At 35.0% G+C, this 20,056-nt stretch overlaps 1 protein-coding gene across 2 annotated transcripts in view; it reads right to left on the bottom strand.

Moving 5' to 3' along the window:
- SECISBP2L (SECIS binding protein 2 like) overlaps positions 1-20,056 on the bottom strand; it is a 58,712-nt gene that overhangs the window by 25,021 nt on the left and 13,635 nt on the right. The window contains exons 5-11 of one of the 2 annotated variants that reach the window (XM_081508458.1): positions 16,458-16,690; positions 16,149-16,173; positions 15,688-15,803; positions 8,372-8,506; positions 2,355-2,435; positions 1,658-1,825; positions 1,241-1,382 (exon numbers count right to left, since the gene is read on the bottom strand). In XM_081508458.1, the coding sequence (XP_081364584.1) occupies positions 1,241-1,382; positions 1,658-1,825; positions 2,355-2,435; positions 8,372-8,506; positions 15,688-15,803; positions 16,149-16,173; positions 16,458-16,690 (900 nt within the window). The remainder of the gene's footprint in view (positions 1-1,240; positions 1,383-1,657; positions 1,826-2,354; positions 2,436-8,371; positions 8,507-15,687; positions 15,804-16,148; positions 16,174-16,457; positions 16,691-20,056) is intronic. The other variant, XM_081508460.1, reaches the window with a different exon arrangement.

Here is a 20,056-nt window from a genome sequence, read left to right as displayed (position 1 = left end):
AGTACTGTATTATCTCTATTTTAACATGAGGAAATTGAAGCACAGGAAGATTAAATAACTCACCAAGGAAATACATGGAAGAACAGGATCCAGGAGATAGTTCAAATCCAAAGCCCCTTCATGCAACCCCTAGACCACACTGACCCTGAACACTGCTAACTCTCAGTTCCGTTTCCCAGACTCCTTTACTCTTAGTAAGATGTTACCACCACTCTCCTCATCTCAAAAGTATGTAACTCTAGAGCCTGGGATGTACTCAATATTATTTTTACTAACAGTTACTCTAAGCTAAGGTTCATACTGGGTGGGTAATTAACTATAGGTTTAAACATTTTGCACACACAGTTAAAGCTATAAACTGTTACTTATCGCTTTGTTTAAAAACAGTAGATCCTTTGCCTAGGAACAAAAGAAACAGAAAATTCGATTCTGCCTCTCAACATCAGTGCTTTTTATCGGTGCCCTTCCCTTCCCTTTATCTTATCCCTCATCCCCTAAAACAAAGACTATGAAAACAATGAGGGAGCACTTCAAAGCTGCTGAGCCTAACTCTGATGAGGCTTGTTAATACACTGTTTCAGGAGAAAGCAAGATCATTTTCTCCCTCCTTCCCACTCTTTTTCTCTCACATACACACAAAATTTGATCAGAACTCCTAGGTTTCCCATTTGGTTTTAAATTGGATAATTTAACAGTTATAGAGCCCAATTACTTGTGGTGCTTACTGCTACCTTCATAGCTGGTTAATGATACGTACCAACTGACAAATCGGAACTGAGATCCAGAGGGCCTGAAGGAACACACTATACTGATGCCTGAGGGAAGAGCGTTCCAGGTAAAGGAAAAGAGCAAACCTAAAGAACTGAGCTAGGAGTGCATCAGAAGTGTCTGTGGAACAGCAAGGGGCTAAGTGACTAAAGCAGTGTGTGCCAAGGGAGAATGGTGAGGAGGGCCAAAAGGTAACAGGGTCAGCTGAGATATGACTTAGAACTCGGGCTTCACTCCAAGTGAGATGAGGAGTTACTGGTGAGTTTTGAACTTATATCTGAAGAAGATCACTCCTTTAAAGATAGACTGGGGGTTAGGGTGAATGAAAGGTAGGTAATAGTTACTGTAACAGGAGAGAAGATGCTGAGTAATTAGACTCTGGACTTTTTTTAGGTATATATAATTTAGATTAACAATATCCAAAATATATTAACAAAGTCAAATAACGTATTGCTCAGAGGAATGATACTACCTGTATATGACAGAGGTCTGGTATTAGTAATTTGCCGTGCTTTCATGGCTTGCTGTTGCTTTTCCAGAGCTGCTAACATATCCCCCAAATCTAGCTGCACAGGTGTTTTATTCTTTTTTCCAGCTGCCTTTGATAAAGCTTCCTGCAAGATAAATATGAAAACATTTTTGTTACAGTATGAAAATATGACAATTTAAGGGAATTCCCTGGCAGTCCAGTGGTCTGGATTCCACGCCTTCACTGTGGAGGGTGTGGGTTCAATTCCTGGTCAGGGAACTAAGATCCTGTAAGCCATGCGATACGGTAAAAAAAAAAAGTGGCAATTCAAGATAATTATATTTGTCACTCTTCTGTCCACCCTCTCCCCCAAACCTACCAAATAAACTACCATATTTATTCATAAAAATGAATACACACCTGTAGTTTTTTTTGCTCCATACTTATTTCTGAATATTCTTGAGCGGTGGCAAGGGCTGCTGCTAAAGCTTTCTTCTTTTGACTTTTTGCACGTTTAGGAACTGAGGTTGTAATGGGAATTGGAGTCTGAACTATATTGATTGGTGAGTTTTCTGGTAAATCATCCAACTATGATAACCAGAGAAAAACATTTTTTAGTGATTTGATAAAAGTCTAATTATAAGGAAAGACAATCTAGAATGTGAGATGTTCTACAGTATAACTGGGCTAGACTGTTCAAAAGATTCAATGTCATAAAGAACAGAGTTAGGTGGTAGGACCATTCTAGACTGGGAGACTGGAAAATGATAGTGACAAAACAGCATACTGCAGTAAGTTATAACCGTCTGGATTCCGTACTAAAAACAAAAGAACTCCAAAGTAAAGTTTTGCAACAACTGGGGAAATTCTAGCATGGACAGTATGTTGCATGATGTCATTTAATAAATGGTATTTACTTCTCTGAAATGCAACTATGGATTTCAAAGGACAGTGTCTGTTCTGGCTATGCCGAAAATACTAAATCAGTACTAAATACGGTGTTTCTTCAATACCATCTGCCCAAGTCTTTATACTTCCCTGTAGTATTTCTTTCCAACACAGTCATGGCTCAAAAGACATTCATACATTTCACTTATCATTTTTAAAAGTCACTTACTACTTTTGAAGAAAGTTTCTGTTGCATATTCTCATCTTTAGCATTTCCATTCTCACTTAGTTCTCGAAATCCATCTTCATCCTGAAATAGTTTCACATTTTAAGTAAAAACACAGTCCAAAGCAATAAATCCTTAAGAACAACCTTTTATAATGCTTGAGAGTAATGAGAAATGGGGAAATAATCAACTCAAGTAATTAACTCACTATTGATCTATTTAAAGTCAGTCTTTTTTTTTTTTTTTCTCCATGAAATTAGCTTTTATTTTTTTTTTTTTTTTCTTTTGACAAGGCAGTTTTATTTTTTTTATTTTTTTTTTTTTTTATAAATTTATTTATTATAGTTGGGGGCTAATTACTTTACAATATTGTAATAGTTTTTGCCATACATTGACATGAATCAGCCATGGGTTTACATGTGTTCCCCTTCCCGGACCCCCCACCCACCTCCCTCCCCATCCCATCCTTCTGGATCATCCCATTGCCCCGGCCCTGAGCCCTTGTCACATGCATCGAACATGGAATGGTGCTCTGTTTCACATATGACAATACACATGTCTCAATGCCATTCTCCCAGAACGTCCCACCCTCACCTTCTCCCTCAGAGTCCATAAAATTGTTCCATGCATCTGTGTCTCTTATTCTGTCTCGCATGTAGAGTTATCGTTACCATCTTTCAAATTCCATATATATGCATTAGTATACTGTATTGTTGTTTTTCTTTCTGGCTTACTTCACTCCGTATAATGGGCTCCAGTTTCATCCATCTCAGTAGAACCGATTCAAATGTATTTTTTTTAACGGCTGAGTAATATTCCATTGTGTATATGTACCACAGCTTCCTTATCCATTCGTCTGCTGATGGACATCTAGGTTGCTTCCATGTCCTGGCTATTGTAAACAGTGCTGCGATGAACATTGGGGTACACGCGTCTCTTTCAATTCTGGTTTCCTCGGTGTATATGCCCAGCAGTGGGATTGCTGGGTCATATGGCAGTTCTATTCCCAGTTTTTTAAGGAATCTCCACACTGTTCTCCATAGTGGCTGTACTAGTTTGCATTCCCACCAACAGTGTAAGAGGGTTCCCTTTTCTCCACACCCTCTCCAGCATTTATTGCTTGTAGACTTTTGGATAGCAGCCATTCTGACTGGTGTGAAATGATACCTCATTGTGGTTTTGATTTGCATTTCTCTAATAATGAGTGATGTTGAGCATCTTTTCATGTGTTTGTTAGCCATCTGTATGTCTTCTTTGGAGAAATGTCTGTTTAGTTCTTTGGCCCATTTTTTGATTGGGTCATTTATTTTTCTGGAATTCAGCTGCAGAAGTTGCTTGTATATTTTTGAGATTAATTGTTTGTCTGTTGCTTCATTTGCTATTATTTTCTCCCATTCTGAAGGCTGTCTTCTCACCTTGTTTATAGTTTCCTTTGTTGTGCAAAAGCTTTTAATTTTAATTAGGTCCCATTTGTTTATTTTTGCTTTTATTTCCAATATTCTGGGAGGTGGGTCATGGAGGATCCTGCTGTGATTTATGTCGGAGAGTGTTTTGCCTATGTTTTCCTCTAGGAATTTTATTGTTTCTGGTCTTACGTTTAGATCTTTAATCCATTTTGAGTTTATTTTTGTGTATGGTGTTAGGAAGTGTTCTAGTTTCATTCTTTTACAAGTGGTTGACCAGTTTTCCCAGCACCACTTGTTAAAGAGATTGTCTTTTCTCCATTGTATATTCTTGCCTCCTTTGTCGAAGATAAGGTGTCCATATGTGCGTGGGTTTATCTCTGGGCTTTCTATTTTGTTCCATTGATCTATATTTCTATCTTTGTGCCAATACCATACTGTCTTGATGACTGTGGCTTTGTAGTAGAGCCTGAAGTCAGGCAGGTTGATTCCTCCAGTTCCATTCTTCTTCCTCAAGACTGCTTTGGCTATTCGAGGTTTCTTATATTTCCATACAAATTGTGAGATGATTTGTTCTAGTTCTGTGAAAAATACCATTGGTAGCTTGATAGGGATTGCATTGAATCTGTAGATTGCTTTGGGTAGAATACTCATTTTCACTATATTAATTCTTCCAATCCATGAACACGGTATATTTCTCCATCTGCTTGTGTCCTCTTTGATTTCTTTCATCAGTGTTTTATAGTTTTCTATATATAAGTCTTTTGTTTCTTTAGGTAGATATATTCCTAAGTATTTTATTCTTTTTGATGCAATGGTGAATGGTATTGTTTCCTTAATTTCTCTTTCTGTTTTCTCATTATTGGAGTATAGGAATGCAAGGGATTTCTGTGTGTTAATTTTATATCCTGCAACTTTACTATATTCATTGATCAACTCTAGTAATTTTCTAGTAGAGTCTTTAGGGTTTTCTATGTAGAGGATCATGTCATCTGCAAACAGTGAGAGTTTTACTTCTTCTTTTCCTATCTGTATTCCTTTTATTTCTTTTTCAGCTCTGATTGCTGTGGCCAAAACTTCCAAAACTATGTTGAATAGTAGTGGTGAAAGTGGGCATCCTTGCCTTGTTCCTGACTTTAGGGGAAATGCTTTCAATTTTTCACCATTGAGGATAATGTTTGCTGTGGGTTTGTCATATATAGCTTTTATTATGTTGAGATATGTTCCTTCTATTCCTGCTTTCTGGAGGGTTTTAATCATAAATGGATGCTGAATTTTGTCAAAGGCTTTTTCTGCATCTATTGAGATAACCATATGGTTTTTTTCTTTCAATTTGTTAATGTGGTGTATTACATTGATTGATTTGCGGATGTTAAAAAAACCTTGCATTCCTGGGATAAAGCCCACTTGGTCATGATATATGATCTTTTTAATATGATGTTGGATTCTGTTTGCTAGAATTTTATTAAGGATTTTTGCATCTATGTTCATCAGTGATATTGGCCTGTAGTTTTCCTTTTTTGTGACATCTTTGTCTGGTTTTGGAATTAGGGTGATGGTGGCCTCATAGAATGAGTTTGGAAGCTTACCATCTTCTGCAATTTTCTGGAAGAGTTTGAGTAGGATAGGTGTTAGCTCTTCTCTAAATTTTTGGTAGAATTCCGCTGTGAAGCCGTCTGGTCCTGGGCTTTTGTTTGCTGGAAGATTTCTGATTACAGTTTCGATTTCCGTGCTTGTGATGGGTCTGTTAAGATCTTCTATTTCTTCCTGGTTCAGTTTTGGAAAGTTATACTTTTCTAAGAATTTGTCCATTTCTTCCAAGTTGTCCATTTTATTGGCATATAGCTGTTGGTAGTAGTCTCTTATGATCCTTTGTATTTCTGTGGAGTCTGTTGTGATCTCTCCATTTTCATTTCTAATTTTGTTGATCTGATTCTTCTCCCTTTGTTTCTTGATGAGTCTGGCTAATGGCTTATCAATTTTGTTTATCTTCTCGAAAAACCAGCTTTTAGTTTTGTTGATTTTTGCTATGGTCTCTTTTGTTTCTTTTGCATTTATTTCTGCCCTAATTTTTAAGATTTCTTTCCTTCTACTGACCCTGGGGTTTTTCATTTCTTCCTTCTCTAGTTGCTTTAGGTGTAGAGTTAGTTGATTTATTTGATTTTTTTCTTGTTTCTTGAGGTACGCCTGTATTGCTATGAACCTTCCCCTTAGTATTGCTTTTACAGTGTCCCATAGGTTTTGGGTTGTTGTGTTTTCATTTTCATTCGTTTCCATGCATAATTTTATTTCTTTTTTGATTTCTTCTGTGATTTGTTGGTTATTCAGAAGCGTGTTGTTTAGCCTCCATATGTTGGAACTTTTAATAGTTTTTTTCCTGTAATTGAGGTCTAATCTTACTGCATTGTGGTCAGAGAAGATGGCTGGGATGATTTCAATTTTTTTGAATTTACCAAGGCTAGATTTATGTCCCAGGATGTGATCTATCCTGGAGAAAGTTCCATGTGCACTTGAGAAAAAGGTAAAATTGATTGTTTTGGGGTGGAAACTCCTGTAAATATCAATTAAATCTAATTTGTCTATTGCATCATTTAAAGTTTGTGTTTCCTTGTTAATTTTCTGTTTAGTTGATCTATCCATATGCGTGAGTGGAGTATTAAAGTCTCCCACTATTATTGTGTTATTGTTAATTTCCCCTTTCATACTTGTTAGTATTTGCCTTATATATTGTGGTGCTCCTATGTTGGGTGCATATATATTTATGATTGTTACGTCTTCTTCTTGAATTGATCCTTTGATCTTTATGTAGTGTCCTTCTTTGTCCCTTTTCACATCCTTTATTTTAAAGTCTATTTTATCTGAAATGAGTATTGCGACTCCTGCTTTCTTTTGGTCTCCGTTTGCATGGAATATGTTTTTCCATCCTTTCACTTTCAGCCTGTGTGTGTCCCTAGTTTTGAGGTGGGTCTCTTGTAGACAGCATATATAGGGGTCTTGTTTTTGTATCCATTCAGCAACCCTTTGTCTTTTGGTTGGGGCATTCAACCCATTTACATTTAAGGTAATTATTGATAAGTATGATCCCGTTGCCATTTACTTTGTTGTTTTGAGTTCGTGTTGAAACATCCTTTCTGTGTTTCCTGTTTAGAGAAGATCCTTTAGCATTTGTTGGAGAGCTGGTTTGGTGGTGCTGAATTCCCTCAGCTCTTGCTTGTCTGTAAAGCTTTTGAATTCTCCTTCATATCTGAATGAGATCCTTGCTGGGTACAGTAACCTGGGTTGTAGATTATTCTCTTTCATTAAAAAGGAAGTCTCATTTCTCACAGGCTAACACAAAGCTAATTTAATTATTCAAGGATGAGGACATATCCACACATCCATCCTTTGGATTTCTGTATCTACAACTCCATTTTTATTAATAATTCTACCCAAGGAAGGCAGGTAAATAAAAAGAAATTCAAAAAGGATTTTATCACATTTCACATAATTTGGATTTTAAAGAAATGGCTTAATATGAATTTCATTAATATATTCCCTGTCCCATTGCTGCATATACCTAGCAATAAGATTAAAAGTTAAAAAAATAAATTCCCTATTCAGAGTAATTTCTTAACCAATATCCTCCTTTACACTGAAAATTATATCTAATATCTTTAAATATAACTATGGAATGAATCATGGTTAAGGGTAAATAAAAAATCTGCCACAGGTACTGTTCTTGATACAAAACTTCAGATGCACTCTCAAGTCCTTTAGAGCAATTATCAAGCTTATGTAACATATTATTCATCTCTAGCCTCTGGCCTCCAGTATATTTAAAACCCAACCATTAAGCCATTTTATAGAAACTATGTTAACAAAGATGAGTTATTCAAATGAGTTACCTGGGATGCTGTTTACCATCTTGACACAAACTCTACTCATTCTTTAAAACCTATTCCAAATGCTATCCCCATCCTGCCTCAAACTCAAAACTTACTACTCCTTTCAACTCTAACCACACCTAAGAATTACCAGGTGTGTACATGCCTACATTCCTCTTTACACAGTCGTCTCCCTAAGGGTAGTATGTTTATTCATTTTAATGTATCATGGAGAGCACCTTACTAAATACATAACAGGCCTCCAATGAGTGCCAGTTAGATGAATAAGTAATAAAAACACTGCCATTAGAATATAAACTGTCTGCCTATTAGAGAAAGTAAAATAGCCTTTTATCTTCCTTTTCAAGACTCCCCTGACTAGCACCACAAATTAACCAGATTTAACTATTTTCAAATTTGAAAGCCTTAACAAAAGAGACTCAACACTGATAATTAAAGTTGGGGAGAAAATTCATATTAGGTGAAATTCATATAAAATTAAGTTCTATCTCTGCATGTTACTTCAAAATGATGAATACTCATGAAAAAAATTTATAAAAATAAACATTAATAAAGCTAATGTTTAGGCTAACTATATATAACCAAGAAAAAAATGTGAGTCAATACTTCTAGGTAACTTACAATCTAACAGCAGTGATGGGTTAAGACATAAAAAGTACTTATCATAATGTAATAAAAATTAATTTCTTAATGGGAACATTTGCTATAACAATTTACAGTTTGAAATAAATACCTCAAAATATAAAGACTCAGAATTTGGGTCGCCTCTGTGAGACTGACTGGGGTTCAACTGCTTATTATCTTGTCTCTTTTGCAAATTCTGTCTTCTTTCTGAGGAAGTACTATGTCCTCGGCATCTGAATCCAACCTAAATAAACCCCAGAGGAGAGGGAAAATGTATTATTTTTAAGTAAAATATTTTACTGAAATATAACATACAGAAATGTACCCAAAAGTATACAAGTCAACGAATTTTCATAAAGTGCATAATTTATTATAAAAGGTTAAAATCTTGACAAATGAGGTAAATATAATGAAAGCACAAAAATGTGATAATCAGTGCATGTTACTCCCCCCCAGGCATGAACACTTATATTGGCTTTATTTGTAATACCAAAAACAAGAAACACCCTAGGTGCCCTTCATTGAGAGTATAAACTCATTGTGGTATATTCACCCTATAAAACAGCAGTCGATCACAAAAACAAACTACTGATATAGCTAACAAACTGTAGGAATCTCCAGAAAACCACACAAGTGAAAAAAGTCAATCTTAAAAAGATTATATCAGTTTATGTATACAACATTCTTGAAATGACACAATCATAAAATGGGGAAACAGATTAGTAGATTCAGATTAGTGGATTCTAGAGTTTAAGGAGAAGCTGGTGAGGAAAGGAAGGGAGTCTGGCTATAAAAGAGTGACATAAGGGATCCCTGTAGTAATGGATCTGTTTTGAATGCTGACTACATTGATGTCAATATCGGGGTTGTGACATTGCACTACAGTTTTCAAAGATGTTACCATTGAGAGAAACTATGCATTACTTTTTTATAAAAAACTATTTTAGATCTTTTAATATCTGCAGCTTTCATATTTTTTAATCCTAAGAAATATTAAAAATTTTAAATCTTGTTTATAAGAAAACAGAGTTAAGAGAATAAAAATTTCAGTCACATAAGTTATTATCCTATTAATACATCTGCAAAATGTTCAACTGTCATACAAACAACATAAGAGTAAGAAAAAGCATTATCTTAAGACAATTAAGTTCTCTCTCTTAAGTACCCAGTGCAACTTATATGAAATGCCCTTCTTAACCAGGACACTTTAGAGAAGATATGAAAAGTACAGTCTTCTTTACCAGTTACTCAAGAATCCTAATAATAAACAGAACTTGAAGAAGACCTGGATTGCAGGTGCTGGTATATAAACTTTGGATGTGAAATCAAAAATACGCACACAAAGCCCTGGAAGCACCTGGCAATTCTCATGCTGATCAACTGGTCTAAAAAGACTTGCTGATGAGAAACAGAATTTTTACACTGTCTTGGGAAGTAGGCTGTATGGCAGAACTATAAGCTAGAGCACAGTCATACAGTAAATGTAATTCTTCTTTAGAGGATCTATTGTGAAAACTGGGCTACTTCCTATAACCTATAAGCACCTGTTAAGAAACTAGATAATTTTCCAGGTACCCAACGGATTCTTGGTTTTAAATATTTACTTCATCTTAAAATAGACTCATGAACATGGATAGAGAGACGAATGGAAAAATACACCATGTATGTGATGAAGCCAATTTTAGAAAATTCTTTTAGACAGTATCTAGCAATGAATGTTCTCTATAACATTATTTCAACTTTAATGTCTGTTTAAAAATTTTCATAATACAGTATTTATTAAGTTGGTTCATGAAAAGAAGCTCACACAAGGATGGCAAAACAAATACAATTTACAATGTCCAGGTACCAAAGAAACGTCTTAATTCACATAAATTATTCACACTGAAATGAGTACTAACAATCAAGCCCCAACATAGGGATGAATAGGAAGCAAGAGAATAATTCTTTTTTTTTTTTAATACATTTATTTATTTTAGTTGGGGGCTAATTACAATATTGTAGTGGTTTTTGCCATACATTGACATGAATCAGCCATGGTTTTACATGTGTTCCCCATCCTGAACCCCCTCCCACCTCCCTCCCCATCCCATCTCTCTGGGTCATCCCATTGCCCCAGCCTTGGGCATTTGTCTCATGCATGGAACCTGGAATGGTGTTCTGTTTCACATATGATAATATACATGTTTCAATGCTATTCTCTCAGAAAGTCCCACCCTCACCTTCTCCCTCAGAGTCCTTAAGACTGTTCTATGAATCTGTGTCTCTTATTCTGTCTCGCATATAGGGTTATTGTTACCATCTTTCAAATTCCATATATATGCATTAGTATACTATATTGGTGTTTTTCTTTCTGGCTCACTTCACTCTGTATAATAGGCTCCAGTTTCATCCATCTCAATAGAACTGATTCAAATGTATTATTTTTAATGGCTGAGTAATATTCCATTGTGTATATGTACCACAGCTTCCTTATCCATTCGTCTGTTGATGGACATCTAGGTTGCTTCCGTGTCCTGGCTATTATCAACAGTGCTGTGATGAACATTGGGGTACACGTGTCTCTTTCAATTCTGGTTTCCTCAGTGTGTATGCCCAGCAGTGGGATTGCTGGGTCATATGGCAGTTCTATTCCCAGTTTTTTAAGGAATCTCCACACTGTTCTCCATAGTGGCTGTACTAGTTTGCATTCCCACCAACAGTGTAAGAGGGTTCCCTTTTCTCCACACCCCCTCCAGCATTTATTGCTTGTAGACTTTTGGATAGCAGCCATTCTAACTGGTGTGAAATGGTACCTCATTGTGGTTTTGATTTGCATTTCTCTAATAATGAGTGATGTTGAGCATCTTTTCATGTGTTTGTTAGCCATCTGTATGTCTTCTTTAGAGAAATGTCTGTTTAGTTCTTTGGCCCATTTTTTGATTGGGTCGTTTATTTTTCTGGAATTCAGCTGCAGGAGTCGCTTGTATATTTTTGAGATTAATTCTTTGTCTGTTGCTTCATTTGCTATTATTTTCTCCCATTCTGAAGGCTGTCTTTTCACCTTGCTTATAGTTTCCTTCGTTGTGCAAAAGCTTTTAATTTTAATTAGGTCCCATTTGTTATATTCTGGGAGGTGGGTCATGGAGGATCCTGCTGTGATTTATGTCAGAGAGTGTTTTGCCTATGTTTTACTCTAGGAGTTTTATAGTTTCTGGTCTTACATTTAGATCTTTAATCCATTTTGAGTTTATTTTTGTGTATGGTATTAGAAAGTGTTCTAATTTCATTCTTTTACAAGTGGTTGACCAGTTTTCCCAGCACCACTTGTTAAAGAGATTGTCTTTTCTCCATTGTATATTCTTGCCTCCTTTGTCGAAGATAAGGTGTCCATAGGTGTATGGATTTATCTCTGGGCTTTCTATTTTGTTCCATTGATCTATATTTCTATCTTTGTGCCAGTACCATACTGTCTTGATGACTGTGGCTTTGTAGTATAGCCTGAAGTCAGGCAGGTTGATTCCTCCAGTTCCATTCTTCTTTCTCAAGATTGCTTTGGCTATTCAAGGTTTTTTATATTTCCATACAAATTGTGAAATTATTTGTTCTAGTTCTGTGAAAAATACCGTTGGTAGCTTGATAGGGATTGCACTGAATCTATAGATTGCTTTGGGTAGTATACTCATTTTCACTATATTAATTCTTCCAATCCATGAACACGGTATATTTCTCCATCTGTTTGTGTCCTCTTTGGTTTCTTTCATCAGTGTTTTATAATTTTCTATATATAAGTCTTTTGTTTCTTTAGGTAGATATATTCCTAAGTATTTTATTCTTTTTGTTGCAATGGAGAATGGTATTGTTTCCTTAATTTCTCTTTCTGTTTAAGAGAATAATTCTTGAGTAGAAATCTTCATTCCTTTGTACAGTCACTATCACAAAAAAGTAAATGTAAATCTGCCTTCCAAACAGCATCACAATTACATCAAAATGTTAGCCTTCTTGTAAACCACAGTTAATATATATGCATTAATGTTGTTACAAACACAAAAATAATTCTTTTAAAAAATAAATGCAACTTAATTCTTGGAAACAAGTTTGAGGATTAAATTAAAATCCCCAAGCTAATGGTTCCAACAAAGTTCATGGGTATCAAATATGCAAGTATTTCAATTATCTCTTGGAATGAACCTTTGTTTTTTTAAGTTCTTCTAAAAGAGTTTTGTTATGAGAGACTGGGCCTACAGAACAGAAAAAAGCAGAAGCAACAAATACATATTAAGATTCTTAAATGACTAGCATAAAATTAATATATAAAGACTTAAGTTTTCATACTACATTTACATAACAAAAAGAAAAACACTAAGAATTAACATATGAGGAATATGTACAAATTTGTTTTCAGAAAACTATACTTATAAAGAACACAAAAAGGTGACTCAAAAAGAGAATGACATTTTTTTTCTAGAAAGATGCCACGTCATAAAGGATGTCCATTCTCCTTAAGTTGATAGATTAATTTAACAATCAAACAATAAAACAGAAAATCTAGAAACAAGATTTCAAAATACATGGAAATTTAATAGGTGATAAAGGTGGCTATCTCAAACAGATGAAGTAATGGACTTGTCAATTCACAGTGGTGGGAGATTTGGGTAGCCACATGAAAAACACAAAATAAGACCCATTTCTCACAACATCCACTAAGACAAACTCTAAATGGAATAAAGATTTAAATGTAAAAAACACAAGAACATAAACACATTGGAGGAAATCAGACAAATTTCTTTACAAAAAATCAACTTCTTAACAGTATTTAAAACAAACTTGTACATGGCAATTAATAAGCAAAGTCAAAAATAAAAATGAAAATCTAGTAAAATATTTGCAGCTCATATAACATACTAAAGGCTCTGAAAATTTTTTTAAATTTGGTAATAACTTGATCAAATTGATTTAAAAATGTACAAAAACAGAGAAAAAGATCAAAACAAAATAAATGGACAAAGAACATAACAAGTTCACAGAAAAGTACAAGTGGTCCTTAAACATATGGAAAGATGCTCAACTACACGAATACACTATTTCTGCCTAACTGGCACAAATCCAAAATCTTGAAAACACATGATTTCTGAGGCTATCTGGAAATAAGCACTCTCCACATTACTGTTAAGAATGCAAAATGGCACAATCTGGTGATATTTACCAAATAACCGAGATGACTTCACCTTTTCGCTAGCAATACTTATCCAGTAGAATACATTCTTACTGCTCTACACACAGATTTCAAAATAACAGTGTAGCATGTCAACAATAGCAACAGTTTATAAACAATTAAAGCATCCATCAACAGGACTCCAGAAAATAACAAGGATGCATCAACATTAGGAGTTGCTTAAAAACAACAAGTGCAGAAATCCTCTGAGTAAATAATACAGCAATATCTCTATGATACATTGTTAAGAGATGTGAACAGAGCACAGAACAGAATGAATAAAACATGAGATACATACTTATGTATTTACTTATAATGACATGAAGAAACTCTGGGCAAATATACAGGTAGAGGTTAAGAGGAGAACACATGTGGAGACAGGATGCAAATGAGATTGTTTGTTGTATAATCTTTTTCATATATTTTTTTCAACCTATTCACAAAATAAAACCATTTTTATTTTATTCAAAAAATTAAACTTAAATTTTTAGACTCTATCATTTACAATTAAGCCTACATCAGAGTATAGAAAAAGACCTGCTGTTTCAAATGTTAAGATGCTGCTTAAAGTATTAAAAAATCATGTCATTGTTCAGTAGTTAAAACCACACGGTGCAGGTATACAAATCTAATAAATAGGAAAAAAGCTCAAAAACAGAACCTAAGACATAAGAAATTAACAAGTGACTAAAAGAGTAAATCAGCAAAAAATTAATATATTACAACATTAAGACAACTGGTTAACTACTGTGAAAACTGACATCATTATATTGTACCATGCTTCAAAAGAAAACCTTGGATAAAAAAGTTTTGAAAACATTACACTGTAAAAAAGTAGCAGAAAATACAAATGACTATTGACTACATTTCTAAAAGGCTTTTTAAGCCTTAAAACAATCAGAAATTGCAAAGGGAAAATATTCTGACTTAAAAGAAAAAAGATTCTGCCTATCAAAAAAATCAAACAACTGCACACTTAAGAAAAGTACAACAAAGCCTCAGAAGTAGAAAAGAAAACACATTGTTCAACATCTGGCTCCAGTTCTTTTGGAATGAAGAGATACAAAATAAACAAATGTTTATGCATTTCCATAATTTTGTTTTGTGTTTTTTCACCATTCTCATTAGCTTTGAGGCAGAGAGAAAATATTTTTCTGTATCAGTATTATTTACTCTCTAGTGGACTACTGATATCAAAAGTACCAATGCTGAGACTGCAAGCTTGGCAGGTCTAGCAGTTACAATTTCAAGATAAAATTTTAGTACTTGACCAAACCTTCCACAGATTTTGTTTATCTAATCTATATAAACAATTCTTGTTTCAGCTCTTTTGTTTCTGATCAAATAAAGCTATACTGCTTCACAAGCCTGCCACAAACGACTCATTTTGCAATAACCATAGGGAAGAGGGCACTATTCTATTTGTTTTCCTGACAGCATAATTAATGCTAGGGAACTTCATTTCAGGGAGGCAAGGCACAGTCAAGTATTTGGTTTATTCAATCCATTATTAACTTACTTCTATTTCAATTCATCTAGATCTACTCATATGATAACTTGAATGCCCATTAAAAAGATTTAAGAAATCCAGGAATGCTATCTAAAAATTAAAGAAGGAAAAATACTGACCAACCAATGCCTCCCTGATTTCACAGACAACCAACACAGGAAGATAGTTACTGGAGGTCTGTGGCAGTATATAACTTGCTCTGCTGTACTGCAGCTAAATCTTGCTCCCCAAACCCAGGAAGCTACCCAGTCTGGCCACATTACAGCACGAGGTGGCCATCACCACCTGTGGTGGTGCAACAAGCACCAAGCATGCTTTGTGGTGTTTATAGTCAAGTAAAGACACGGACAAGGCTGTAGTCCTGAAGGTCAAAAAAATCAATATTTAAGGCATTAATATGTTTTACGTTTTTTTATATAGATAGGAAAAAGTCACAGAAGATGAAGCAGGACTGTATTCTTTTTTTAAATTATAAAATATCCAAATACATTTCTTAAATAGAGAAAAGTAGAAAATGGTACAATATATATCCCACCTATTCAACATCTTGCCATTTTGTTTCATTATTTAAATAATAGTTTTATTCGCTAAACTACTTCAAAGTTACAGATTACCATGTTAAACACAATATGCATTGCCAAAAATTAAGGACACTGCTCTTCAAAGCCACAATTTATAATACTTCATCTCACACCTATTTCTCCAACCTAATCCAAATTACCTGTGAATTATTTCTTTGTTCAGTCTGCCTTCCACCTCTAGAAAATGTCTGATTTTTTTCCATCCAAGGTTTTTTCTGAGTTGCCTGGCAAGTTACATTAGACCAATTTACACCACCTATAATAAATGAGATTTTAAAATATAATTATAAAGATGCCAAAACCTAAAGTGCCCCCTAACATCATATGTTGAAACTCAGTCATTCTAAATGTAACAATGGAAAATTTCCATAAACTTTAAGTGGCATTCCAGTTCTTGGTAATGTTAAGTGTCAACTTGCAGAATACCTTCAGCTGACATTTTTCCAACTTCATCAACAAAACCATACTTTCAAATTAACGTGCATTTCTTTGGAAGACTTCTAATTTTTTTGGAGCATCAGCAAGCTTCATGCTTAAAAGCAAAACTGTGACATGGACAGAGAAGAAAACAGAGCAAAAACACTATGCAGAAAATAAGTACCTGCACATATAGATGAGTCCACATGCTAAAAATAGAAACAAACAAAAAAAGACAATTATTTTCTGCTTAAGAGTAAACACCATATACCTTGCAAAACATTTCACAATTCCATCTACTGTGAAGCACGCTTATCATAATCTTAGAAAAAATACTTCTCCATAAGTATTTTTATATTAATAGTAAAACATACCAAACACATTTTTTAACCATCATATTATGGGAACTGTTAATGAAAATAGATACTTCAGCTTTAGGCGAAGGTAACACTGACACAGATGACAAATGAGAAGATAAAGTAACGTCACATACGCCGATGGAGCCGGAATCGGGATTTCTCAGCCCCCCTGTGGCAGGCTGCTGGCTGTTGCTGTGCTTGGGACTGCAGTAGCCACTGTCACTGTCAATGTCGGCCTCACTAGCCCCCTGCTCACTAGAGGACTCCGCAGTCGGGTGCGAGGCTCTTCTTCTCCTGCCTTTGGCCTTCCAGAGCACTGCGGCAGAGCTCTCGGAGAGAGATTTGTTCGCGATGTCTGATGGGAAATCTGTAAGGCAACGAAAGTGTGACAACTCCTCCTGAGGAACAAGCTGACCAATTCTTTTAAATTATCATTAAAATTGTAAGAAAGGAACAATATCTAACTTTGTAAACAAAGAAAACAGGTGGAAACTTTTTGAAAAGATTGGCAAAAGATGTTCCTGACAAGTTGCTTTATAACGTGTTTATTATGAAGAGAGTATCTGCATAACCATTTGTGTATTTAATATTATATAATTAAAACAAACCACTGTCATCCATTTAAACATCACCAATCCTTTGAAGTCCACTGCATGCTTCCTCCACTTTATTCTCTTCCTCCCTCAGAGGCTATTCGGAATTGTGTTTATCACTCCTTCACTTTTTAAAATAGATTTACTGTGGACTTCAGTATTTCCAAAACATAAATTATGTACTTTTGCAATTCTACCTTTATAAAAATGGAATCGCACATCTACATTCTTCTGTGACTTGCTTCCCCCTGCCGCTGCTCTCTCCCTCAAACACCGATTGGTTTTGAGATTATGATGCATGTGGCTATAATTCATTAAGGTCACTGAAATCTAGAATGCCTGTGTATGAATATACCACAGTGCCTTTGTCCTTTGTACCACTGATGGGACACTTGGGTTGTTCTGGGGTTTTGCTATCAACAACAGTACTTCTGTAAACATTCTTATACAGATGTAAGAGTATGTATGTGTGCATGTGAAAGTTCCTCTAAGGTAAATATTGGTAGGCTTATTAGGGGTTACATGTAATGTTCAACTTTACTTGGTAATGCCAAATCATTTTCAAAGGTGGTTAAAACAGTTTACACTCTAAGAGCAGGATATAAATAACCCCGCTGGTGCACATATTCACCAAATACGAGACACTGTCCTTTAGGCTGTAATTTCTCCCAATTGCTGGGTATAAAAAGATGGCTCATTGTGGATTTTAATTTGCATTTTCCTGCTTAATAATGAGGTTGGGAATAGCCATGCATGTTTTCCCCTCTGTGAAATACTTGTTAAGTTTTACTTTTGGATTGTTTGATTTCTGTCTATTTTTCTACAAAGTTGCCTTTCTCATTTTTGTATTTCACAAATTGTAATTACAAGACATTTTAAAAAACAAGACCTCTTACCATCTCCTCCCAACACAACACACCACTAAAATTCCTTTTACTACATAATTTTTCCCCACATCCCTTTCCTCACAATTTTTCTATATATAACTTTTATACAGAAACAATATAATTTTTAGTTGTGCTGTTTAATATTATATATATGTTCTTTGTTAATTAAAATATATGAAGGTTCCATATTAGTCCACTGAGTGGATGTCCTCGGCACTTTTTGACTTGTTGCCTGTTACTGGACATTGAGAAGTTTTCAGTGGTTTTTTGTATGCTGCTGCAGTATACACACCTTTAATCAAACAGTTCCTTTTCTTTCTGGAAGGAGATTCCATTTGGATACACTGTCCTCAGTAGGCCAGCTGGGTCAAAAGAAAGATTCCTATAGTTCTGCCAAAATGTTTCAGCCCCCTGGCAGCACTGCATTCCAGGGGCCCTGAGCGCGAGGTGAGATCATTTTCTTACTGATTCTTATGAATTCTTTATATGTCCTGATACTAATCCTTTGTCAGTTACATACATGGTAAAATCCTTTCCAAGATTTGCGACTTGTTCCTTCATTCACTCTTTTTTTTTCCTTTTGGCTGTGCTGTCTTTGCTGCTGCACGTGTGCTTTCTCTAGATGTGGCTACTGGGAGCTGCTCTGCAGTAGAGACTTCTGCAGTGGCTTCTCACTGCAGTGGATTCTCTTGTTGCCGAGCCCAGGCTCTAGGGTGTGCAGGCTTCAGTAGCTGTGGCTCGTGGCCTCAGTAGCTGTATTTCTAGGCTCTAGAGCACAGGCTCAAAAGTTGTGGCACAGGCTTAGTTGCTCTGTTCCACGTGGGATGTTCCTGGACAAGGGATTGAACTTGAGTTTCCTACACTGGCAGGTGGATTCTTTACCACTGAACCACCAGGGAAGCCCCTTCATTCACTCTTGATAAATAGAAATTCTTAATTTTATAAATAGTTTTCTCCATGCAATCATAAAGATATCTGCCTATATTTTCTTCTACATGTGGCTTTCTCATTTAAGTCCTTAATCCATCTGGAACAGATTTGCATGATATAAAAATTAATCAATTAAATAATTAAAAACATAAGATTTGCATGATATATATGTTAAGGGTCTATAATGCTATCTCTGTCATTTTCCTTGTATATGTTTTCATATACATAGGTCTGTTTCTGGGACTCTGTTCTGTTTAATCTTTGTATACTGTATTTTATATATTTTTGTATAAGCCTATAAAAAATAAATGGCTTAGTAGGTCTTGCTATCTAGAATAAAAAAATTTTTAATACTTTTAAAAATGCTTTTAATTTAAAAAAATTTTTTTTAATTTTTTTTTTTTTTGGCCATATCATGTGGCATCTGAGATCTTAATTCCCCAACCAGGGACTGAATCCATGCTCCCCGAAGCAGAAGCAGAGTTCCAGCCACTGACCCATCAGGGAATTCCCAAGAGGAAACGTTCTTTTCCAGGGAAGTCGTGGCTCTTTTCAGATTAGTGCTCTTTTATTTTAGAAATTAGTTGTCAAGTTCTCCAAAAATCCCCATTGCAATTTTGATCACAAATGCACTGAATTTGTAGATTAACAAAGGGAAAAATGCCATTTGCAACATCAAATCATCCTGAATGAGCAAGCAATTTAGGTTTTTTAAAATGTCCTATAATAAAGTTAGTTTTCAGTATAAATGTCTTATACTTTGTCAGGTTTATCCCAGAAACTGTATTGTTGTTGCTACTGTAAATGATATCTTTTCTTAAATTCTGATTATTGGTAACACGCTGTAATTAACTTCTGTGTATTATCTTACACCTAGCTATCTGACTAAACTCTTTTAAATAATACAAGCTTGTGTTCAAGAGTAAAAATGTATTACAAATTCCTTAAACTATAATTTGCATTCTACCTATAACTGACACCAATTCATCCTGATAAATTAAGAACAACCTGAAGAATAAGAATACTGATAGAAGGTATAATCTTCTACTCAAATTATATCTTCATCTTTACACTTTCTAATTCTTGAGATTCAGAAGGTTGTCTTTGTGGTCACTTAATGAGCAAACCAAAGATGTTAGAACAAATTTTTAAAGTAGTTGTAGGGTTCAAAGCACGTAGAAATGGGTCATTGTGTCCAGGAACAACCAAAACATACAGAACTTTGTCATATATTACCTTATGGCTCTTTATCATAAACCATTCCAAGCATACGTCAGTCTGTTAATCTTATCACTTTATGTCCTACAAACCATACAATGACTG

The sequence above is a fragment of the Giraffa tippelskirchi genome, chromosome 7 (assembly GCF_054371585.1).
Source record: "Giraffa tippelskirchi isolate mGirTip1 chromosome 7, T2T-mGirTip1v1.2.pri, whole genome shotgun sequence".
NCBI classification, from domain to species: Eukaryota; Metazoa; Chordata; class Mammalia; order Artiodactyla; family Giraffidae; genus Giraffa; species Giraffa tippelskirchi.
This window is presented reverse-complemented; position numbering and strand designations above follow the sequence as displayed.